At 39.5% G+C, this 26,512-nt stretch overlaps 1 protein-coding gene across 5 annotated transcripts in view; it reads left to right on the top strand.

Moving 5' to 3' along the window:
* LOC124553675 (zinc finger protein 708-like) overlaps window positions 1–12,786 on the top strand; it is a 120,908-nt gene extending 108,122 nt beyond the window's left edge. For 4 of the 5 annotated variants that reach the window (XM_047127559.1, XM_047127558.1, XM_047127560.1 and 1 more), the window contains 2 exons: window positions 6,613–8,514; window positions 12,074–12,786. In XM_047127559.1, the coding sequence (XP_046983515.1) occupies window positions 6,613–8,514; window positions 12,074–12,107 (1,936 nt within the window). In that variant the 3' untranslated portion in view covers window positions 12,108–12,786. Of the gene's footprint in view, window positions 1–6,612; window positions 8,515–12,035 lie in introns of all 5 variants that reach the window. The other variant, XM_047127557.1, reaches the window with a different exon arrangement.
* The last annotated feature ends 13,726 nt before the right edge of the window (window positions 12,787–26,512 follow it).

Below are 26,512 nucleotides of genomic sequence, written 5' to 3'. Positions count from 1 at the left end.
TTCTAGGCGCGCAGTCCGGAACCGTGCGACCGCTACGGTCGCAGGTTCGAATCCTGCCTCGGGCATGGATGTGTGTGATGTCCTTAGGTTAGTTAGGTTTAAGTAGTTCTAAGTTCTAGGGGACTTATGACCACAGCAGTATAGTCCCATAGTGCTCAGAGCCATTTGAACCATATTGTTCCTGATCTATATTAACGACATAAGAGACAATCTGGGTAGCCGTCTTAAATTGTTTGCAGATGATTGTCATTTACCGTCTTGTAAAGTCATCACATGATAAAAACGACTTACAAAATGATTTAGATAAGATATCTGTATGGTGCAAAAAGTGGCAACTGACCCTGAATAAGGGAATGTATGAAGTTATTCACATGAGTCATATAAGAAGTGTGCTAAATTACGATTACACGATAGTCACACAAAACTGAAGGCTGTAAATTCAACTAATTACTTATGGATTACAAATAACCTGAATTCGAACGATCACATAGATAATATTGCGGGTAGAGAAAAAGGGAGAGAAGGAAACATAGTAGGTGAATATGGATAGGGGGTAAGAAATGAAAGAGGAAGCCGTCTGGTAGAATTTTGCACAGAACATAACTTAATCATAGCTAACACTTAGTTAAAGAATCATAAAAGAATGTTGTTCACATGGAAGAATCCTGGAGATACTAGAAGGGATCAGATAGATTATATAATGATAAGACAGAGACTTATTAACCAGGTTTTAAATTGTAAGACATTTCCAGGGGCAGATGTGGACTCTGACCACAATCTATTGGTTATGAACTGTATATTAAAACTGAAGAAACTGCAATGGGAATTTAAGGAGATGGGACCTGGATAAACAGACTAAATCGGAGGTCGTACAGAGTTTCAGGGAGAGGATAAGGGAACAATTCTCACGAATGGGGGAAAGAAATACAGTAGAAGAAGAATAGGTAGCTTTGAGGAATGAAATAGTGAAGGCAGCTGAGGATCAAGTAGGTAAAAAGACGAGGGCTAGTAGAAATCCTTGGGTAACAGAAGAAATATTGAGTGTAATTGATGAAAGGGGAAAATATTAAAATGCAGTAAATAAAGCAGGCAAAAAGGAATACAAACGTCTCAAAAATGAGATTGACAGGAAGTGCAAAATAGCTAATCAGGGACAAATGTAAGGCTGTAAAGGGTCATCTCATGAGGGGTAAGGTAGATACTGCCTACAGGAAAATTAGAGAGACCTTCGGAGAAAAGAGAGCCACTTGCATGAATATAAAGAGCTCAGATGGAAACCCAGTCGTAAGCAAAGAAGGGAAAGCAGAAAGGTGGAAGGAGTATACAGGGTGTTACAAAAAGGTACGGCCAAACTTTCAAGAAACATTCCTCACACACAAAGAAAGAAAATATGTTATGTGGACATATGTCCGGCAACGCTTACTTGCCATGTTAGAGCTCATTTTATTACTTCTCTTCAAATCACATTAATCATGGAATGGAAACACACAGCAACAGAACATACCAGCGTGACTTCAAACACTTTGTTACAGGAAATGTTCAAAATGTCCTCAGTTAGCGAGGATACATGCATCCACCCTCCGTCGCATGGAATCCCTGATGCGCAGATGCATCCCTGGAGAATGGCGTATTGTAACACAGCCGTCCACAATACAAGCATGAAGAGTCTCTACATTTGGTACCATGGTTGCATAGACAAGAGCTTTCAAATGCCCCCATAAATGAAAGTCATGAGGGTTGAGGCCAGGAGAGTGTGGAAGCCATGGAATTGGTCTGCCTCTACCAATCCATCGCTCACCAAATCTGTTGTTGAGAAGTGTACAAACACTTCGACTGAAAAGTGCAAGAGCTCCATCGTACATGAACCACATGTTGTGTCATACTTGCAAAGGCACATGTTCTAGCAGCACAGGTAGAGTATCCTGTATGAAATCATGATAACGTGCTCCATTGAGCGTAGGTGGAAGAACATGGGGCCCAATAAAGACATCACCAACGATGCCTGCCCAAATGTTCACAGAAAATTTGTGTTGATGAAGTGATTTCACAATTGCGTGCGGATTCTCGTCAGCCCACACATGTTGATTGTGAAAATTTACAATTTGATCACGTCGAAATGAAGCCTCATCCGTAAAGAGAACATTTGCACTGAAATGAGGATTCACACATTGTTGGAGGAACCATTCGCAGAAGAAGCGCTCTCCATTCAGTGACGTGTCAACATTACCTTGTACAGCAGCAACGTCTCTGACGCTGACATTAGAGTTATCGTCAACCGCACAAAGAATTGCCTCATCCATTCTCCTCGTCATTCTAGGTCTTCCCCAGTCGTGAGTCATAGGCTGGAATGTTCCGTGCTCCCTAAGACGCCGATCCATTGCTTCGAACGTCTTCCTGTCGGGACACCTTTGTTCTGGAAATCTGTATCGATACAAACGTACCACGCCACGGCTATTGCCCCATGCTAATCCATACATCAAGTGGGCATCTGCGAACTCCACATTTGTGAACATTGCACTGACTGCAAAATCACATTCGTGATGAACACTAACCTGTTGATGCTACGTACTGATGTGCTCGATGCTAGTACCGTAGAGCAATGAGTCGCATGTCATCACAAGCACCAAATTCAACATTATCTTCCTTCAATTGGGCCGACTGGTGGTGAATCGAGGAAGTACAGTACATACTGACCAAACAAAAATGAGCTCTAACATGGAAAATAAGCGTTTTCGGACACATGTCCACATAACACCTTTCCTTTATTTGTGTGAGAGAAATGTTTCCTGAAAGTTTGGCCGTACCTTTTTGTAACACCTTGTATAGAGGGTCTATACAAGGGTGATGTGCTTGAGGACAATATTATGGAAATGGAAGAGGATTTAGATGAAGATGAAATGGGAGATACGATACTGCATACAGTTTGACAGAGCACTGAAAGATCTGAGTTCAAACAAGGCCCCGGGAGTGGAAAACATTCCATTAGAACTACTGATGGCCTTGGAAGAGCCAGTCCTGACAAAACTCTACCATCTGGTGAGCAAGATGTATGAAACAGGCGAAATACCTTCAGACTTCAAGAAGAATATAATAATTCCAAGCCCAAAGAAAGCAGGTGTTGACAGATGTGAAAATTACCGAACTTTCAGTTTAAAAAGTCACAGCTGCAAAATACTAACGCGAATTCTTTATAGATGAATGGAAAAACTGGTACAGGTCGGCCTCTGAGAAGATCAGTTTGGATTCCGTAGAAATATTGGAACACGTGAGGAATACTGACTCTACGACTTATCTTAGAAGAAAGATTAAGAAAAGGCAAACCTATGTTTCTAGCATTTGTAGACTTAGAGAAAGCTTTTGACAATGTTGCCTGGAATACTCTCTTTCAAATTCTAAAGGTGGCAGGGGTAAAATACAGGGAGTTGAAAGCTATTTACATTTTGTATAGAAATCAGATGGCAATTAAGAGTAGAGGGGCATGAAAGGTAAGCAGTGGTTGGGAAGGGACTGAGAGAGGGTGGTAGCCTCTCCCTGATGTTATTTAATTTGTATATTGAGCGAGCAGTAAAGGAAACAAAAGAAAACTTCGGAGTAAGTATTAAAATCCATGGAGAAGAAATAAAAACTTTCAGGTTCGCCGATGACATTGTAAGTCTGTCGGAGACAGCAAAGGACTGGGAAGAGCAGCTGAACAGAATGGACAGTGTCTTGAAAGGAGGATATAAGATGAACATCAACAAAAGCAAAACTAGGATAATGGAATGTAGTTGGGTGATGCTGAGGGAATTAGATTAGCTAATGAGCCATTTAAAGTAGTAGGTGAGTTTTGCTATTTGGGGGGAAAATAACTAACGATGGACAAAGTAGATAGGAAACAAAATGTAGACTGGCAATGGCAAGGAAAGTGTTTCTGAAGAAGAGTAATGTATGAACATCGAGTATAGATTTAACTGTCAGGAAGTCGTTTCTGAAAGTATTTGTATGGAATGTAGCCATGTATGGAAGTGAAATATGGAGGATAAATAGTTTGGACAAAAAGAGAATAGAAGCTTTCGAAATGTGGTGCTACAGAAGAATGCTGAAAATTAGATGGGTAGATCACATAACTAATGAGGAGGTATTGACTAGAATTGGGGAGAAGAAGAGGTGTGGCACAACTTGACAAGGAGAAGGACCGGTTGGTAGGACATGTTTTGAGGCATCAAGGGATCACAAATTTAGCATTGGAGTGCTGCGTGGAGGGTAAAAATCGTAGAGGGAGACCAAGAGATGAATACACTAGCTGATGTAGGTTGCAGTAGGTACTGGGAGATGATGAAGCTTGCACAGGATAGAGTATCATGGAGAGCTGCATCAAACCAGTTTCAGGACTGAAGATAACAACAACAACAGAGCAAACCAAAGACTGCAATTCATTGCCAAAACACTTAGAAGTTGCAACAGGTCTACTAAAGAGACTGCTTACACCACGCTTGTCCACCCTTTTCTGGAGTGTTGCTGTGTGGTGTGGGATCTGCGTCAGGTGGGACTGACGGATGACACTGAAAAAGTAAAACAAATGGCAGCTCGTTCTGTATTATCGCGAAATAGGGGACATAGTGTCAGAGACATGGTATTTGAATTGGAGTGGCAATCATGAAAACAGAAGCGTTTTTCGTTGTGACAGGATATTCTCATGAAATTTCAATCACCAGTTTTCTCCTCCGATTGGGAAAACATTCTGTTGGCACCCACTTAAATTTTGAGAAATGATCATCACGATAAAATAAGAGAAATCAGGGCTCGCACAGAAAAATTTAATTGCTCGTTTTTCCTGTGCGCCGTTCGACATTGGAATGGTAGACAGTGAGTTTTAAAGTGCTTCATTGAACCATCTGCGAGGCACTTTATTGTGAATGGCAGAGTAATCGTGTAGACGTAGATGAATAGTTTATCAATGTATCTGCCACACGAAATGCTGTGCAGTGAAGATTAGGGATATGACAGAAGCACCCAGTATCTACACAATGCTTACATGGTGGTCTCTAAAACAGTTTATAAATAAGAACCTCAAAATTTATTTATTGCTAAAGCTTTCCAGAAATTCTGTTTCTTATTCTGGTTGGTTTATGGTTGACTGGCATATTGTAAAATTTTAATTGTAAGTTTTGTTTCTAGTACTTTGACAAACAGAAAGGTATTTGTTTGAAATCTTATTTGCATATTTTTCTGATGTGTTTTATCATTATTGGTGTTCAGTTACTTCACTTTCATGTGTATGAAAATACAAGTTGTAAATTATTGAGTTATAAAAGTTACAATATTTAGTGATTTAGTTGTCAACTTCTAGAATCTGACACACCATGATACCAGTTACGTTTAAAAAAGTCGTGTGATCCAATTAATTGTTCAAAAACACTCGAAATTTACCAGATACCATGCCTAACAAAACTATATACTCAACACAATGGAAAAAAGTCAAAAGGTACAGTCAGAACAAGAGAAAACTCTGGAGCCTGCACACCTTCAGTAGTTTGTAATCTTTCATATCCACCTATGTACGTACTGGGGACCTGAAAAGCATTACAGTTCTTTTCTGTGGGAAAGGGTTTAACTGCAGGTATAATAATGAAACCCAGATACTACAGGTGCAGCTCATGCATCAGCTGTTATCACCGCCACTCAGTATGTAGTGTTATCCTTCAGTACTTAATGGGTGATGATGTGACCATTTATGTGTGTGTCCTTCAGTCAACGGTGTTCTGCAATGCCAGGAGACCAGATGTTGGGAAGATGTAAAAATTTTCAAGAAGGCTCACTCCAAGTGTACTGGAAAATTTGCAACCATTTCCATTTGTGGAAGGCTTCATATAAGTTGCAGTGCCAAAAACAGATTTAGATTAAAACCATCTGCACGTGTGTCATTCACATTCATTCATCAGTATGCAAATTAATTCCCTTGATTGATGTCACATTGATTTTTGTTCATGAACAGTCATTGTCCAGCTGATCAACAACCATTGAAGATAACTAATGAAAATATTGATGCTTGCACTAGTAATTGATTTATTTGGAATCAAACAAAAAAAAAAATTGTTTACCAGGTGAAATAAATTTACCATTCGTAGAGGTGAAAGTGTTGGCGAAACAAGGAGAATGCACTTACAGAGCTAACATAATCGAAGAGGAACATTTAGAAATTATTTCTCTTAAATAAATCTGAAATACCTTGAACTTAAAAATTTTGAATGAAAACATGTAACTGATTAATTTTTTGATACATTTCATAAATTGTTGTAGACTATTGACTTGTAGCACTGTATTTTAAAAAGATTGTAACACGTGAAAGTGAAGTATTTTAGTTCTAATATAAGAATTTCAGATCAAATGGCAGTGACTCAGAATAATCATTATTGAATTACCTCTGGTTATTTTCGTTTTAAACCACTTTTACCTCACCGGTTCTTTACTTCTGGTGGAATATTATAATTTTAAATCAGTAACAGTTACTGAATATGTCAATTCGTATGCACTTTTATGACTTGTGGCTTATAGTACTGGATTTATGGTCACTCAAATATTTTTTCTTTGTTGTATATCTCAATATTTAACATTATCCTCCTCACTCTTCAGATTTCCTCAGACTACTGGTGGGAGGTGCAGCATATCATGTGAAGAACCTTGTCACCATAGACTGGTCCAGGATGAGTTGGTGATAGACATGGAGAAGTCAACACATGGGTTCAGTACCAATACAGAAGATATGACTGTTGATAAGGAATGCTCAGTTGCCACCCAATATGACTGTAGTACGAGGGAAAAGGAATTACATGTATATAGCTGTAATTTCTGCCAACAGAGCTTTTCTTCAAAATACAGACTCATAATGCATGTGTTTATGCACATTGGTGGAACGCAACCACCTTCGTATGTTTGTAAGTGGTGTGGTGAGGTATTTCACAGTAATGTTGGCTTGAAAAAGCATATGAGAATGAGTGAGAATTGTCGAGTTTTAACTGCAGACAGTCATGAAAAATATGGACATGGTGATGAGCATCAAACCACTACCTCGTTGGATAGCGAGGCAGAAGTTTCTGTCACAGAACACAATGACCAGTCTTCATGTAAGGAAACTTGGAAAGATTCAAACAAGCCCTCTAATGACATATGTAACACACATATGACAAATGATAGAGAGAAAACAAGTAATTATGGAACTTTGTCTATAGCTGCTAATGTCAGTGCCCAGGCTGATCTACTTACGGCAAACAGAACTCACAGATGTGGCATTTGTGGCAAATTGTTTGCTAGGGTTGGTGTTCTCAACAGACATGTTTCCATTCATACTGGGAAAAGACTTCACAAATGTGATATTTGTGACAAATGGTTTGCCCAGTCACGTTATCTAAAGGCTCACACATTAATTCACACTGTGAAGAAACCTTACATGTGCAAGAGTTGTGGGAAATCTTTTACTATGTTAGGTGATCTCGAGAAACATTCATTAATTCACACTGGAAATAAACCTCACAAATGTGAGATTTGTGGGAAATCTTTTGCTGCGTCAAGCAATCTCAAGAATCATGGTTTAATTCACACTGGAAAGGAACCTCACAAATGTGAGATTTGTGGGAAATCTTTTACTAAGTTAGATAATCTCAAGCAACACTCATTAATTCACACTGGAAAGAAACCTCACAAATGTGAGATTTGTGGGAAATCTTTTACTAGGTTAGGTGATCTCAAGCAACACACTTTAATTCACACTGGAAAGAAACCTCACAAATGTGAGATTTGTGGGAAATCTTTTGCTGCGTCAGGCTATCTCAAGAAACACTCGTTAATTCACACTGGAAAGAAACCTCACAAATGTGAGATTTGTGGGAAATCTTTTGCTGCGTCAGGCTCTCTCAAGCAACACTTCTTAATTCACACTGGAAAGAAACCTCACAAATGTGAGATTTGTGGGAAATATTTTACTATATTAGGCAATCTTAAGAAACATTTATTACTTCACACTGGAAAGAAACCTCACAAATGTGAGATTTGTGGGAAATCTTTTACTATGTTAGGTGATCTCAAGCAACACTCATTAATTCACACTGGAAAGAAACCTCACAAATGTGTGATTTGTGGGAAATCTTTTGCCGCGTCAGGCTCTCTCAAGCAACACTTATTAATTCACACTGGAAAGAAACCACACAAATGTGAGATTTGTGGGAAATCTTTTGCTGCGTCAGGCTCTCTCAAGAAACATTCATTAATTCACACTGGGAAGAATCCTCACAAATGTGAGATTTGTGGGAAATCTTTTACTATGTTAGGTGATCTCAAGAAACACGCATTAATTCACACTGGAAAGAAACTTCACAAATTTGAAATCTGTGGGGAATCTTTTGCTACATCAGGTGATCTCAAGACACATGCAATTCAACACACTGGAAGTGGACCTCAAAAATGTGGTATCTGTGACAAAAGTTTCACTTACTTGGATACTCTCAAGACACATGCATTACTTCACGTCAGAAAGAAATTGTAAGTATGTGTTAGTTTATGCAAATAGGTTTTCATGGTTGGTGCCCTCAAGCCCTATAAAATAATGTATGTACCAGGGGACAATAAATTGTACTTTCGGCAAAATAACTTAAATCTGGTAGAATTGAGAAAAACTTGTAATGATGTGTACTATAGAGTGCTAACAGATGTGACAAAAAATTCATATCTGTAGCTTCAAATGTCAAATGGTATTACCAAATACTCAAGAAACATGAATCAAATGTGATTTTGTCATTAGCACTACTGCTTTTTCCTATTGATCTTGCGACAAGAAGATTGTGAATTGTGATATATCCTTACATTTGTCAGTAATCATAAGTATCTTGCAATATTCAGTATAAGGCCAAGGAAATGTGATGACTTGCTGCTTGATATTCCAAACAAAGTCATCATGTAGTACTTGTAACTCTGTATTTTAGAAACAGTGACAGTAAAAATATATTCATGGCACTAGCTTCATTGAGGCTAGTAAACTCAATACTGGAGAAACATGATTATAACAATTATTTTACTCAGATATGTTTTCTCAAGAGACATAGTGTGTCATTAATAGTGTGTACATTTATGTTCTGTTGGTACTAATCCTGCATTAGTAAACATAACAACAAATATAATAACCTGCTTAATAGCATGTTTGGCCGCCTTTGGAATACAGTACTTTGACAATTCTACGTGATATGGACTTGACACATCATTTACATGCTTCTGGGTGTATGTTGCACCAGTTGTATTCCACATGTTCAGATTACCTAAATGGTATGGTCAAGACATCAGTGTTAGTTACCATGCTACTCAGACCATGCACATGTGATATGGACAATTATCCTGCTGAAAGATGCCTCCACTATGGAAGAGCACACCAGGAATGAAGGAATGCATGCAGTTGCAATGAATGTCACGTAGTCTGCAACTGTCATGATGCCTTCTGTTGCTAACAGGTGTCCCACAGGAGCCAAAGTGACTGCCCCCAGAGCATAATGGGCCCTCTATTTGGTGCCATTCGTTTAGATGATAGCATATCTGGATGTGCAACTGACCTGGTGTAACAGGAAATGTCACCCATCCTGACAGTTAACATTTGAATTGACCTTCACTCCAACCTCAATGATCCCTTGCACACTGCAGTTGCAAGTGAACATTTTGGTGGATCGGTATGGAAACATACAGTGATCGTATGTTCCAGAGCCACACATTCAACAATGTACATTGAACTGTGGGTTCCAAAACGTGTATGGCTGCCCCAGCGTTGTTTTCTGTCATTAGATATGCCACATATTGCCACATCTCCAGCTTTACAGAGCAGGCAAGCTTCTGACCTCCATACTTTGTGAAGAAGTATAGATGTATTACATCTTATCATAATGTTATGGACTTATTACCTTTCAGCCACTTTCCTCAGATGTTCACAACAGTAGCATAGATCCATTGTACCAACTTCACCACTTTTGAGGTTCTAGTTCCCAACTCCAATGCCACTTTAACTTGCCCTTTGCTAAAGTCATTTACATCATTAAATGTACATGTTTGCAGCTCATCTTTCTGATAGAAGAAAAAGTGTAAATCTCTAGTCTGCTTATATACGTGTAATCTGCTTACTGCATCATGTGCATACAACGTGGCATTCATTCTCCTCATGAACAGTGTTCATGACATTTTTGCCCATCAGTGCATCTTCATGTAAATGGGTCAGATGCGGAAATGTGTAATCTAAGAAATTCATCGTGCTTGGTTGCCATTTACACTAGTGCACAATAGCTATATTTTTTGTGAAATATTTTTGTTTCACAAAGCTCTGTACATAATTCAGAGATAATATAGGTAAGTGTTATCCAACAAAGCTCTTAATTACTTGTTCAGCATCTAATACTGCGAAAGTTCTACAAAAAAAAAAAAAAGAAATAGGTAAACAAACATTAGGTGTTATGATTTGATTCCAGTTTTTTTTTTATACACAAGAACAACACTTGGGAGAGCTCAGAACGTGAGCACTAAATATTTCTTGTGTTATATTCAAAGATGTTTCCATTGTGGGTATTTTTCTTAATTTGTGGTAAATATACATGAGGTTTTTGGAAAATTGTACTTATGCTTCAGTTTCAATTTCAGAATGATTGTTTTTAATTTTGATTTCCTACCTATTTGTTATTGTTGAAAGTGGTTTAGTATGTTTCATCATATGTGTAACAATGGGAGATAGTTATAATTAAGTGATTGGCACTGTTCTGTGTTGCTACACTTCAGCTGTGACACTTTGTAGTGATATGATTACATTGTATTTCATCTTTCCCATGATAGTACATCCACAACTGCTGTATGGGTTATTCATACTAGACAACATCCGCATACATTTGTATTAAATATTATTTTCCAATAAAAGGAAAGAAAAACCGTGTTTCTGGACAATAGCCTTATATTCCAATGAATATGAAAATGTACTACAAAGTGTGGCGACTATACATAATATGAATCTCTAAGAAACAGTAAAATTTGTAGTAACATGTTAAAAAAAGGTACACAATATGGACTGAATATCTATAGGCGTCAGCTAAGGATGGGTCATATGGTGTTTCTCTGGTACATGAGATGTAAGCAGAAAATAAATATATTCAGTGGTTGTGTGGAAAACCATCCAAAGAACTGAGTCTACATAAACACTGTACATAGCCATAAATTAAAGAGCGTAACTGCACCTATTAAAATAATAACCTAAGCTAATCACTACAGAATAAACAGTTGTACGAGAATTGTCAAGGACAAGTCAGTTGTAGGTTGTGGATCCAGGAGTAAGGGTAATCAAGCATATTGTTTAAAATAAACAACAATGAGGAGTACTTTAAAACAACTGACTGGTATTTACATCAGAACTTTACTTCTAAGGCCATTAACAGACTGAGGGGCATAGTGCTGGAGAATGGTATAGAAGCACACCTCTGACCAGACTGAAAGCTGGTTGCCAATAGTGAGCCAAATTTATCCCGGCTATGGCCTATGGCCCCATGTGACCATTAACAGCGGTCTCATTGGTTGCTGGATTGTTTTCTAGGTTTTCCTCACTAAGGATGCTTCTCGGAAGTGTCTCCTCATCAGTATCCTCTGTCAGAATTGTATGAATGTGAACAAGGCATATACAGTGGTAACTGATACAGAAGTAGCCCCTGACTAGCCACAGCTCTGAAGTGAAACGTATTTTATAAAGTGTTTCGCACTCGGTCTATCAATCTACCACACACACTTCACTCCCCCTCCATAGCAGCAGGCTAATTATTTCAAAGTTACAAAAGTAGTAGTTTGATGTTTGAAAATGCTCCTTTGGACCGGTGGCTCTTGCTAAAGGATGCAACGTTCTAATAGGGGAAACAAATAATTTCCAAAATGCAGTAAAAAAAGTGGACATGAATAGAAAACTAAAAGTATTTAAGAAGTGACAAATAATAGTACAATAATTTAGAGTTCGAATTGGCCAATTTTGGCTATTGTAGAAATAATTTTGGCTATTGTAGGAATATACGCAGCCAACTGAAATGATGCACTGATACAGTGGTGTGGTGGTGCCGAGGCAACAGCTGTGCTGACCATGTACTGAGCCAGCAGGGACAGCATGAGGGCTGCCAAGATACATCAGCTGGGCAGTGGCTAAGCTGGTGCAATGGTGATGCCAGTGGACAGTGATGGAGTATTGTGGTTCAGAATGACAGCATTGGGGCCAGCAAATGTTGTTACCAGTTGTGAAGGTCTAGCCTCGCAGATCATGAAAGGCTGTAACACTGCATCTGATGGGTGCATCATCGAAGGTTGGTTGGTTATTTCCATACAAAAGGAGGCCTAGCTCAATAACATTAATAAGATTTATTACTTTTCCTATAATCTCTGCAGTTTGTAGTATAAAAGTTAAAATTACAAAGTTATTGAAGGATACATTACAAACTGATTATATATCCATAATAAACTAATCTCATTAAGACAACTGTAACACTTTCATTGTTTTATTAAATCTTATTTCATGTACTTAGGTTGACAACCCTGTAGCCAGGCAGATGTGCGTGTATGAAGCTCTCACTAAGTTAAGCGATTAATATTGGAATAAGAGCTAATTTAGTTAATATTACATTTTAGACTAGTGCATTTACTTCTTATCTAATCTATGTATTGAAGGTTTTGCTTTTCTAAACGTAATTACATCGAAAAGGAAATGTTTTGTAAAGGCCGGCAGTTGCGTTGTTGTTTACATATTTTGGCGTAAATTTCGTATGAGTGTAGATATTTATTTTTGACTAGACTTAGCTCTTCAAAGTTAAATTAATTCGTGTCTCTCATCCAGAATTTGTGTGGTTGATTAAAAATTTCTGAGCCAAGTTTATAAGTTTGTTTACATTAATGTTTAGTTACATACTAGGACAGGTTAAAAAACTATTCTGCTGTTGAAGTTATTTTCTGCTTTTGTGTTACGTTTTACTATCAAACCATGTGTGACAAGTGTGGTGGTTGCTGTAGAAATTTGAAAGAGGAAGTGTTCTGTATAGACTGTAGATTGTGGTTTCATTGGGGAGAGTGTAGCGGAGAGGAAACAAGGATAGATAATGAGGCTCTTCCGTTGCAGTGTAGGTTACATAGAAAGGATAGAAAAATCGCGGAACTGGCGGCAAAGATTTGTGCACTTAAGGCTGAATTAGAAATCGCGAATTCGGAATTATTTAAGCTAAGGGAGGAAAAGGACTCCGGGCGCTGGTAAAAGGTAGCAAGCAAAGGGCGAAGAAGGGAAACAGTTGATAAAACTTATAAAATTCAGTTAGGAAATCAGTTTGGCTTGCTATCTGAAGTAGTGGAGGAAGGGCCATATCCAGATTTAGTTGAATGTAGGTTGAAGCAGAATATTAGCTTAAAGAAAAAAGACAGGTCGGGATCAAACCAGAATAGGAAAAGAAAAATTATGCTTATAGGTAGCAGTCATGGGAGGGGTGTGGGCCAACAGCTACAGGAGAAATTAGGGACAGAGTATCAGGTCACAAGTTTTGTGAAACCAAGTGCTAGTCTTAGCCAGGTGACAGAAAACTTATGTCAGCTATGCAAGGACTTTGAGAAGGAAAATCAGGTAATTATAGTTGGAGGAGCAGTAAGCAGCCTGGCTATGAATCCAGGGTATAGTATTAGGAGTGATCTGGATGAAATAGGAACAGAAACTGGGCACACGAATGTTGGGTTTTTGGAGGTATTTCAGCACTATGATCAGCCCTGGGTATCGCGTGTTAACACAAAACTGAACAGGATGCTCCAGACACCGGCAAAGTCTCACATGAGTGTTGGTCCAGTTGATGCTATTGGTAGGTGGGGCTACACTACACATGGCCTGCGCCTTATTAGGAAGGGGGAAGATAAATTAGCTTCTCTATTAGCAGATACTGTAAGGGGGGCCACAGTCACACAAGGGGTGATCCCTGTTGTTATTGCGACCAAGGCAGACAGGGTTTTTAGGTTAAAGTCAATTTCCAGACAGACAACAACCAAGGAAAATAGAAGAAAAGAAACTTCATGCACAGCAAATAAGGATAAAGCTAAGGATGATATCAACTTCACCAAAATATCAGAGGAATAAAAAAAAGTAGGTGAGCTGATAATGTATTTAGATGATCTCGAAAATAAGAATGAGATTGATATCCTTTGTCTGTCTGAGCACCATGTAACTGTGGGGATGGAAAATGTCAGTATAAATGGGTATCATTTAGCATCTTACACTTGTAGATCTAGTATGGATAAAGAAGGAGTTCCCATTTTCATAAAACAAGGGTATAAATACAGAACTGTTGAAGTGAGCAAATTTTGTGTTGATCAGCACTTTGAGGTTTGTGCATGTTAACTTCAGCTAGACAATGTTGATATTAGCAACAGTGTACAGGTCTCCACTAGGAGATTGGGAGCTATTCGTAAAAAAGTTTGACTCGCTATTATGCTGTCTGTCAGACAAAAAGAAGAAGTTGTTAATCTGGGGTGATTTCAGTGTTAACTTTTCTAAGCAATTCTGATAGGAAAAGTGAACTAGAAGTGTTGCTAACAACATATAACTTAGAATCAGTATCCCTACATGTATAGCTCAAGACAGTAGTACTCTAATAGATAATGTATTTGTACAGCAAGAGGATGTAGAACAAACACATACTTTCCCTGTGGTTAATGGATTATCTGACCATGATGCACAACTGATTAACTTACAAAACATAACAGGGTGTACACTTCAGAAACCATTAAGTAAAAGTGTGAGGGTGCTCAACCCGGTATCTATAGATCACTTCAGAGAAACTTTAGGAAATGTAAACTGGGAAGATATATATAATGATCCAAATGCTAATGATAAATGCAGCATATTTTCTAATAAATTTATATCCCTTTTTGAACATTGTTTTCCAAAGAAAATTACTAAATGTAACACCACAATATTTTTAAAGAAACCTTGGATTATTGTAGGTATTAATGTGTCTTCAGAAAGAAAAAGAAAACTGTATGAGACAGCAAGAAGTAGTAACACATTGAGAATAGTTGTAAGGAAATCAAGAAATATATATGTTAGAGAACAAATTAACAACTCCAGCAATAAAATCAAATCAATATGGAATGTTGTTAGAAGGGAGACAGGAAAACTAACCAGTGGGGTAGGTAGTATTACTGATAAAGAGAATGAGACCATCTTAACCAACATTACACAGGTAGCCAATGTATTTAACAATCATTTCTTAAGCATAGGAGAAAAAATTGGTGAGAATAGTTTAAAAGAAAAAGCCAGGCAGCACATGGAAGAGTCAGTTTTGAAAAATTTTAGTCAGATTAGGTTTCATCTAACAAACTCTTGTGAAATAAGGAAAATTATTAAATCATTGAAAAATAAATGTTCTTTAAGAGTAGACGACATCAAAACAATTTGGAGCAATTACAGCTGATATTTTGAGTCACATATGTAATGCATCACTGACTCAGGGATTTTTTCCAGACAGGTTAAAATATATCCATTGTCAGGCCTCCTTACATAAAGGGGAAACAACAGATGCCAATAATTATCGGCCAGTATCCTAGCTTACAGCATTTTCAAAAATGTTTGAGAAAGTAATGTACTCAAGAGTGGTTAGCTATGTCAACAGTAATGGGATACTTAGTAAATCACAGTTTGGATTTCAGAAATGCTGTTCCACTGAGACAGCAATATGCAGTTTCACTGTCTACATAATAGAGTGTTTAAATAGTAAAATGTCACCAGTAGGAATATTCTGTGACTTATCCAAAGCATTTGATTGTGTGAACCATGACTTTATGTTAGAGAAATTACAATTCTATGGTATAAATGGAAAAGCATATGAGTGGTTTAAGTCATATCTACAGAACAGGAAGCAAAAAGTCTCCCTGTATGCTTCTAGTGATTTGAAGGAGTTTGCCACTTCATCTAACTGGAATGAAATTACATTAGGTGTTCCACAAGGTTTGATCATGGGTCTCCTCCTGTTCTTGATATATGTGAATGACCTCCTTTCTTATGTGAAACAAGATGTTGAACTGACACTGTTTGCTGGTGATACAAGCATAATTATTAATCCAGTAAAGGAAAGTCCAATAGAAAATAATACAAATAAGGTCTTTTGAAAAGTTATTAATTGGTATTCTGTGAATGGGTTTCCTCTGAACTATGTAAATATAATCCAATTTTCTGCTGCAAAAAGTTTAATTCCTTCAATAAACATAACACATCAAAAGAAGTCTGTAGCCAGGGTAGAGCATACTAAGTTTTTGGGTGTACGTATAGATGATAATCTTAATTCGAAAATTCGTGTTTTGGATCTCCTAAAGCGACTAGGTTCAGCAACTTTTGCAATCAGAATAGTTGCCAATTTTGAGGATGTAGAAATTAGTATGCTAACATACTTTGCATACTTCCACTCTGATGCCATACAGAATAATATTTTGGGGCAACTCAACACTTAGGCAAAAGGTATTCAATGGTCAAAGGAAAGTAGTTAAAATAATGTGTGGGGTTCATAGTCGCACATCTTGTAGGCATCTGTTTAAAAGGTTAGGAATTCTTACAACTGCTTCACAGTACATTTACTCAGTAATGAAATTTTTTCTCAGCAACATGGACCAGTTAAAATCAACAGTGACATTCATGATTACACTATCCTTTACTTAACCTATTTTTGGCACAGAAAGGGGTAAAATGTGCTGCTATAAAAGTTTTCGATAAATTACGAGATGAAATAAAATGTCTGATAGACAGCAGTAATAGTTTCAAAAACAAATTGAAATCATAACTCCTTGACAACTCCTTCTATACCATAGATGAATTCTTGAATATGAGTAAATAAATCTGGAGATATAATATATGCATTTTGTGCCATTTAAGGGAATGGGGTAGATAATAGAAATCTTTAGGTAATGTAAACACTATAATGTAAACAAAAAAAGCAACATGTGTCCTGTGCGCATTTCTTGTGCATTTGACACGTTCCACATCATAATGGTTTTTCCGTGCTATTGATAAATGGAACACGTAACTAACTCAATAACTAACTAACTTAATTGATATTGGTTATTAAATCCTATATCATTGGTTTGGTCCTTAACTAAGTGGAATTTAATGCTCGCCCATGTTGCAAAATACGCAAAATAACAAAATTATACAATGGAAACAATCTAATACATATTAGCATCCCATCTCCTAATGCTTAGTCATAAACAAGAGTTGTGACTGAATTGCGCCAGGATCCAAAATCCACTTAAGTATAAAATTACCCAACAGCTGCTGCTTGTGCACCACTGGTTTGGTGATCTGAATAGTTCACAGTATCCTGGATTACATATGATCCATATAACCATTCTGAGGATAACTACAGTGGCTGGAAGATACATGACACCTGGGCAACCACTCTATGTAGTAATTCCAGCTTACTCCACTCAGTGATGTGTGCAATGCCGTGGTCAATGGTAACTTGCAATTTTCCCAAGCTAGTATTCATCAAAGGTTTGCAAAAGGTGAGTCTTTGATTTTTTTGATAGTGTAGGCAGGCTGTCGATTGGGTGCCAGCACAAAAGGCGTTTGAAGAAAATTAGAAGAAAAATTTAAATGCTATTCTGTGTGTAAGTTAAATGAGCAAATAACCTAATGGTGGGTGTGATACATCATAATAAGAACATTGAATAAAAGTCTACTGTTAGAGAAACTCGAGAAGTCTGGAGTGTAAATGCATGGTCACAGCAGAGAACTGCTACTATAGTCGACTGTGCTACCAAATACAGTAATCTGTTCCCAGTGGGCATAAATAAAGATTTGTGCATTGCAACAACAATGTGAGAGCAAGGAAATTCTGTAGTTTTCCCTAAAAGCAATGCAATTTCACAATGCACTAATGTAGAGTAATAAGGTACGAGGCGTGTAATAATTAGTGTGAATGCACAGTTGAAACTCGAACTACATGGCAGTGTGATGGACAACCCTTGGAAACAATCAGGATGCCCGTTTGCAACACAGTGCGTTCATAGGCAGCCACACAGGCGACAGAGAAAGAGAAGCTGATAACACTCAAATTTGCGACTGGTGCAAGTTATGGGTAGGGATATCTGCACATTTAAAACATCTGTAGATCATGACAGTTGTACAATAGCAGCAGTGCAATAATACAGCAAGGTTGATTCCTAGATGGAGTAGGGCTGAGTTAGGGCTGAGGCTCTGTTGCAGTCTTGACTGAATGGTAGTGTGCACAGTGTTAACATGCAAGTGTTGCGTGGGTGTTATACAACAAGATCTGTAAGGCTTTGGTCCCTTCCAAAGTAGCAGTCAGTTTGCACAGTTCCCTGTGTGCAGTTATTAAGTCACGCTGGATCGCGTTTTTAAGTTCTTCGTTTTTCAGTATTAGCACAGCGGCTATATTATGGATTTGTCAGTTGGTAACCAAAAGTTGTCTTCAATGTGATTGAGCTGCACATACCAGGATACTAGGATTTCATGATACTGCGTAACAAAGAACTAAGCTCGCTGGGGAGCTTTATCACAGCGATCATCATCAGTCTGATCAGGAGTACCAAATTTGTTTTCAGCACAGCTGTACTTCTATTAAACCAAACTTGCATAGCAATGCGGAGTGGTACTGTAACTGTTTGTTCACAGGATGACAGTGTTTGTAATGCAGTGAAGGAGAATTAAATCTGTGAAAAGACAGAATTGGTAGTACACATTGTCTGGTCGTTTCTGCTTGCATGCTGCCAGAGATAGCACTCGTGTAGAGGCAATAGCAACAGGGTACCAAGGTTCGACGACTTCGCAATCAAGATGATTGATCGGCAGTATTTATAGAGTGTTCACAGGTGCTAGTTGTCTTGAAACTTTGCAAAAGTTTAAAAGATCATTATTCTTTTGAAAAAATACTGATGAAGTATGTTGAGCAGGGCTGAATTTTGAGGGGACTGAATTCACAGCCAGTTGTTTTTGGCATGCTTTTAGAAAGAACAGAAGACGTTATAGCCTGGCATGTTCCAGAATTAGGTCAACAGTTGGCTAATGTGAATGATTCACTGTAGTGTGCTAATTACACTCCTGGAAATTGAAATAAGAACACCGTGAATTCATTGTCCCAGGAAGGGGAAACTTTATTGACACATTCCTGGGGTCAGATACATCACATGATCACACTGACAGAACCACAGGCAACAGAGCATGCACAATGTCGGCACTAGTACAGTGTATATCCACCTTTCGCAGCAATGCAGGCTGCTATTCTCCCATGGAGACGATCGTAGAGATGCTGGATGTAGTCCTGTGGAACGGCTTGCCATGCCATTTCCACCTGGCGCCTCAGTTGGACCAGCGTTCGTGCTGGACGTGCAGACCGCGTGAGGCGACGCTTCATCCAGTCCCAAACATGCTCAATGGGGGACAGATCCGGAGATCTTGCTGGCCAGGGTAGTTGACTTACACCTTCTAGAGCACGTTGGGTGGCACGGGATACATGCGGACGTGCATTGTCCTGTTGGAACAGCAAGTTCCCTTGCCGGTCTAGGAATGGTAGAACGATGGGTTCGATGACGGTTTGGATGCACCGTGCACTATTCAGTGTCCCCTCGACGATCACCAGTGGTGTACGGCCAGTGTAGGAGATCGCTCCCCACACCATGATGCCGGGTGTTGGCCCTGTGTGCCTCGGTCGTATGCAGTCCTGATAGTGGCGCTCACCTGCACGGCGCCAAACACGCATACGACCATCATTGGCACCAAGGCAGAAGCGACTCTCATCGCTGAAGACGACACGTCTCCATTCGTCCCTCCATTCACGCCTGTCGCGACACCACTGGAGGCGGGCTGCACGATGTTGGGGCGTGAGCGGAAGACGGCCTAACGGTGTGCGGGACCGTAGCCTAGCTTCATGGAGACGGTTGCGAATGGTCCTCGCCGATACCCCAGGAGCAACAGTGTCCCTAATTTGCTGGGAAGTGGCGGTGCGGTCCCCTACGGCACTGCGTAGGATCCTACGGTCTTGGCGTGCATCCGTGCGTCGCTGCGGTCCGGTCCCAGGTCGACGGGCACGTGCACCTTCCGCCGACCACTGGCGACAACATCGATGTACTGTGGAGACCTCACGCCCCACGTGTTGAGCTATTCGGCGGTACGTCCACCCGGTCTCCCGCATGCCCACTATACGCCCTCGCTCAAAGTCCGTCAACTGCACATACGGTTCATGTCCACGCTGTCGCAGCAAGCTACCAGTGTTAAAGACTGCGATGGAGCTCCGTATGCCACGGCAAACTGGCTGACACTGACGGCGGTGGTGCACAAATGCTGCGCAGCTAGCGCCATTCGACGGCCAACACCGCGGTTCCTGGTGTGTCCGCTGTGCCGTGCGTGTGATCATTGCTTGTACAGCCCTCTCGCAGTGTCCGGAGCAAGTATGGTGGGTCTGACACACCGGTGTCAATGTGTTTTTTTTTCCATTTCCAGGAGTGTATATACATTGGTGAGAAAATAAATGTGAGTTTCTATCACCACTTTTCTGAAAATTAATGAGAATGAAACCACATTTTCGAAGCGTCCATTATGTAAACTGGCATGAATATGGAAATGTTAGATTTAGGACAAGGATGTCAAAATGGGAGCCAGTAGACATACCCAGTAGTGATAACTTCCTTGGTGAGCTATGAGAAAGAATAGAGGGCTTAGCTGTTAGGAAAATGGCCAAACCAGCTTCAGTTATCTGTAACGAAATTAAAATTGAGAGTATTGGTTACATTTATAATTGTAATGCATTAAAATATAATGGGTGGTGCAATGAGAGTGGGAGGTGAACTAGGAAGGGAATCATGATTAACTGTCCAAACTCATAATGGCTATGACTGTAGTCTTGTGACTGTTGAGGGACCTAACTGGTTAAATTAGGTGATAAAAACAGATCGCAGAACATGACAATATGAACTGGAAAACAGAAATACATTAACAGGAAAAGAGGTGACATCATGCACTACAGTTACTGCAACTTAATCATAAAGGGAAGCTAAAGGAATGGCAGGAGCTCGTTTCTAGATGAATCAGACGTTTTTCGTCATCTCATCAGGATATCAAGGTGTAATGAACTTACAAGTGGTAGGAATCGAAAAGAGTGTGCTGCTTCCATACAATATTTGTGTCATGAAGCCATAGGATTTTATTCTGCTGCTATAAAAGCATGTCAAAGCTAAATATGGTAAAGGAATGTGAAATGAGCAGAAACGCCTGTAGATACGTGAGTTAAGTGAATAAGTTAAAAGAGTCGAAGCATTTAAAGTTTTTCTCAGGGATGCAGTGCTGACAAGTAGTACGTTAACTTTGTAGGTGTGTAAGGCGCTGTGGTGTATCCAATTGTATAGTTACTTATAGTGTACTACATGTGAATGCATAATGTGGTACGTATCAGTGGGTATGAAAGGGTCGCAAAAGGAACCTGTATCAGTAATGTATGCATATCCACTGCTCTATTGGTTAGTGAGAGATGGGGAAGCACAGAGAATTTGAACAGATTGCATGAAACATTCTAAATATTCCCATAAACGGAATGGTAGGCATCAGATGCGTTCGCATTCACGTCATCAAAATAGCAGAGCCTAACTGGCAGGTAAAACACATCACTAGAGGGACAGATGCACAAAATTGTAGCTTAGTGAGTATTTAATTAATGATTGTAACTGATAACATTGGTGGCGGCCACATTGGGAAAAGACTTAATTATTCATATTTCTTCTTGAAGGAGTGAGCAAGGCTGAAATTGGTGTGGTGCTAGGTGCATCAGCCAGGAACTGCTTGATAAATGCGATTTTGTACTGATGAATGCCACATTTTATTCAATGGAGGATGTAGATAATATCTGAGGTCCGCCTTTGCACAATGGCGACGAGTAATGTAGAACAGCTGGCCGATGTGAGCGAGCGGTTCTAGGCGCTTCAGTATGGAACTGCGCGACTGCTATGGTCGCAGGCTCGAATCTTGCCTCGGGCATGGCTGTGTGTGATGTCCTTAGGTTAGTTAGGTTTAAGTAGTTCTAAGTTCCAGGGGACTGATGTCCACAGCAGTTCTAGGGGACTGATGACCTCAGATGCTCCCATAGTGCTTAGAGCCATTTGAAACATTTTGAATGGCATGCCTGTTTTTTGGAGTAACTGTCACAGTGACAAGAGCAGTTAGTCCATCACTGTGCAATTACAACAATCAATGCATTTACCCTTCTTTGCAGAACCGTATGTAATTCTTATTCGTCGATATCACAGTGATGATGCTACTGTTTGAAAATTTTTTGTCTCTTAACTTCATATAGAATGGGGCATAATTACACATTACCTTTCACAAACCATTGCTGTGAAACTACATTTGACACCTTCTGTGTCTTTAGTGCCTTTCAGGTATCATTGTTTGGTAATGAAGTTAAGTCATTTGTGATACAGAAGTAGTATATAATTCAACTTATCTATGCTTTCGTTCTCCTGACCTACCCTTGATATCCTATATTTTTGTCATGCTGGATCTGTGGTCTCGACATGTAGCAGTGTCTTCTGACAATGCACATAACTGTGATGTTCAGGATTTCACGTCTGAAGTCTATTGTAAATTAGGTGGAGCATGGAGGAAAGGATAGTTTTTAAAGGCGTAATACATTTCCTATAATGGCATATGGCAAAATTCGTAACCATAAATCGCTTGTTTCACCAGATCAATCCACATGAGGTTGTCACCTACCAAGCGTGGGTATTGCGAGGGATTGAGCGACATGGTTCGTGGATGGGATTTAGCCGGTTGACCTTAGTGAGAGGGAGACTTTTTGATCTGGCTAAGATGTAGAAATCCCTGGTGTGAAGGTACAGGGCTAGGAAGCGGGTAGAATTAAAGTCTTGATAACTTTAACAAGCTGCAGTTTATTCTGAATGAATACAGCTCAGCCTAACTGTGCGGTGGTTGCATTCACAGGAAGGCCAAGTCTAACACAGAGACGGTGACTGACTCCACCGTTCCGACTGCCTACTAGAAGTTGTGCAATATTTCTAGCACCCTACGTTAGAGTCCCGCGGCTACGCCCTAACGCTCTCCAGCGACCATCTCCGGCTGCCTGCCTACAGCCCGTCCCTCAGCCCAAGTCGGCTGCTGCTATCACTCTCTAACTACTCGACCCGACCAGACAAGACCCGACAAGACCCCAGAGCCGCGTGCTCTCGGGTTTTGTTAGCGTTTCCCCTTCGACCCCGCCAGCGCTTGGCATGACGTAGCGTCGAAGGCAACTTGTCCTTATTTGGTATCGTTAAAACATTGTTGTTGCTATTGTTCTTCAGAGGCTGAGTGGAGGGGCAGAGGCGCCTCTCCCTATATGGTCACGCACTGCGTCCTGAGCCCTTCATTGGCTCCTTATGACGTAGCGCTGTCCCCACCAAGGGCCCTCTTTCTTTCTCTCTCCACTCCCAGACCTCTCTCTCTAGCCAGGAATGCTTACTGTTGATACTTCTTAATTGATTGCTTATCATGAGTCCCTACATAGACCTTCGTTTGTATCTGCTGGCTGTTTGCTTTCTTATCAAGCGCCGCTGCCCAGCAGTTTGACTGCCGCCTCGGATGACCCCTCGGCCACGCCTGGCGTCCAGCGCTACAACTTCTTCCTACGTACTATTCTCAAGGTACTGCAATTAGACTTGGCTTGTTCCTGCCGTTACAACAAGGTACTATACATTCTGCCACAAATTACGAAGGCCAGGACTTATTTTTGTTGTGTTATCCTTCACATACAAAGAATATAGATCATCTGACGTGCAAAAGTCCTGCCAAACAGTAACTTATGCTGCTCTATGTGCATGTGTTTGCCTGACTGCTAGTAATATCTTGCAGTGTGAGTTATTCTTTGTTTACAAAACGCTAACAAAACTTTGAGATAATACTGTCTTATACATTAGACTTCCCACTAGTGTATACTTTGAGAGTCTTCGGTAATTTCATAGCTGTGATTTGCAGATTTTAGGCGAGTGTAAGTACATGATCTCTGTAGGGTACTCATTGCATGCATGAGTCTTTAGTATTAACTCAAAGCACTTATATAGAGGTCGCCAGGTTGTTGCAGATTTGGTTCTTAACTGTTATATAAATGAATGCACTTATCTCTTGTCTCTTCATGTATTAAATTAAGGAGTTTACTTGCCTATTGTGTACAATATAACTGTGAATTTTAAAGTAAATTTTGATAGTAAAGTGGTAATAGCATGACATCTGATAATAAGTGAAAATTTGTTGTATGTGTTTGTCGTACGAAACTCGGCAAAAGAAAAATATGTATTGCTGTAAAGAAACTATTCGATCAATATCAGCTACTGGAAAGAGACTTCGTTACTTAACGTCTCCAATTATCTATTTCACTTCAATGCTGCTTATGAGTTGGTTAAGCAAAACATCGCTCTACCTCAAAACTGTAATTCTCACCTTATAACAATGTAGTACTGAGTAAACCTCGTTTTCAATAGAGTAAATGCGTTCGTAAAAAGTCCATTTCACATGATGTAAAGTCTCTAGTGCACATAATGTAAAACTAACAGTTATTTCATGTATCACCACAGTACGGTTCTCACATATAGGAAAGTTTACAGCTTTACTGAGTAACATAGTAATCTCCTGATGATGTTGAATTGTAGCCCCTCGCATTCTCTTTTACTGGTACTTGATTATTATAAAACAACTGATCTCTCTAAACTCGTGTCCACTGTATAAGCAATTACTTCTGGTCACGCTTTAATCATTTACATTATCACTTCTCTCGTTACTTTGCTGTTAATATACAGTAACTTATAATACAGCAAGGCACACTCTTACTTTAGAAAGCAATTTTGGCAGCATCTTGCATAAAAAACTGCAAAAGAAAGATGGCCAACTAGCCTCAACTGGGGACTGGTTCTATAGTCTAGCACAATTCGTTTGCACTAGCCAGTCAAAATGACTGACTGAATGGCAGAATTATTACTCAAAACAGCATCAATAAAATAAATTTCTTCCTATAGTGAAATCACTCTTACACAGAAGAAAATACCACATAAAACTCGTTCGAACAAACGATACCTCAATCCCATGACCTCAAGGCATAAGGGTGCTTATTTCTCAAGGCATACAGAGGATGAGCTGACAGCAACTTGTCCTTTTCTTCCTGCATTTCTGCATGATAGTAACTGTGACTTGTCATAAATAATTTTGAACTGATGCAAGTGATACTGCAGAGGGTGGCAGAGCTTGACCATGGTACATCTGTAACCAGTCAGAATATACTACCACTGTATGGTCAGAAAATGAATATCTGCATAAACAGAAGTCACTCGTGTGATGGCGTAAGGCATTTCGTATTGAGACATGAATTTCTTAGTCTTCCCTTTCTTAATCATGGGGTTACAAATCAACAGTAGGTCCCCAAGTTTACACTGAGAAAGCACAGTCCATTTGCTACTTCGTTCATCTTGTTTCTGGGTAGCTTATATTTATTTTGCTTTATCTGCTTCCAGATAGCCTTTAGGTGACAACTTCTGCCAGATCCACGGCAGATGGGTGTTAATCATGTTCAAATGGGGAGCTCATAGGCCATCTATATACTTCCTCATAGGATGTATACCTAATTGATTCATGTATATGACTATTTCATGCAGAAGTTACATAGGCAACCTACCTGTCCCAGTCATTGAGTGGTTTATGTAGTAAGACCAAATCCGAACTGCTGTTTGATGAACACATTGAAGGTGGCTATTAGCTTTTGGATGATAAGGAGTGTTTCTCTATTTTTGGGTTCATAGTAATTTGTACACTTGTAGAAACAGGGTGTACATTAAATTAGTCCTCTGTTCAGTCAAAATATCATCATGGCCTCCGAATGATAAAGATTAAGTATTTACAAAGGCACTCATTGCTATTCCTATAGTCATACCTGGAACTTGTACTAGACTTAGATATCTAGATCACTGGTAGATAGGATATATTAATAATTCTGTGTGGTCTGTGGGAACGGTCTGACACTGTCTAAGGCAACATTCTGAAATGGGTTTGTAGCGTCTATAAGTCTTTGCAAGGCAATTTAAGTCCATTGTGGGACTGAACTCTGACCACAAGGCAAGTAGCTTTGTATATACTTATGAACATCAGTCTGTCTACCTTCTCATCAATACTGTGTGTCTATTCTGGCATTCATGGCTTTTTGTCCATTATGACATGCCTGCAAACTGTCATGATACTGAGCTATTATACATTCTTGCAACTCTTTCTGCAATTATGACTCTGTTGCTCAGGGGAATTTATGTGGCATACAATATAATCAACTGTGATAAAATATTAAAGAGAATTGTACCAGTTACATTGTACATCTCTCAATTCTTCTGTTAAAACATTGTCAGTATGAATCATGTTGACCTTATGGCCCAGTGCATCAACATTCAGGTATGAACAGCCTGGTTTGTGGCATGTGTCATAATCCTATTTTGATAG

This window comes from Schistocerca americana, chromosome 11 (genome assembly GCF_021461395.2).
Source record: "Schistocerca americana isolate TAMUIC-IGC-003095 chromosome 11, iqSchAmer2.1, whole genome shotgun sequence".
Taxonomy (NCBI): Eukaryota; Metazoa; Arthropoda; class Insecta; order Orthoptera; family Acrididae; genus Schistocerca; species Schistocerca americana.
This window is presented reverse-complemented; position numbering and strand designations above follow the sequence as displayed.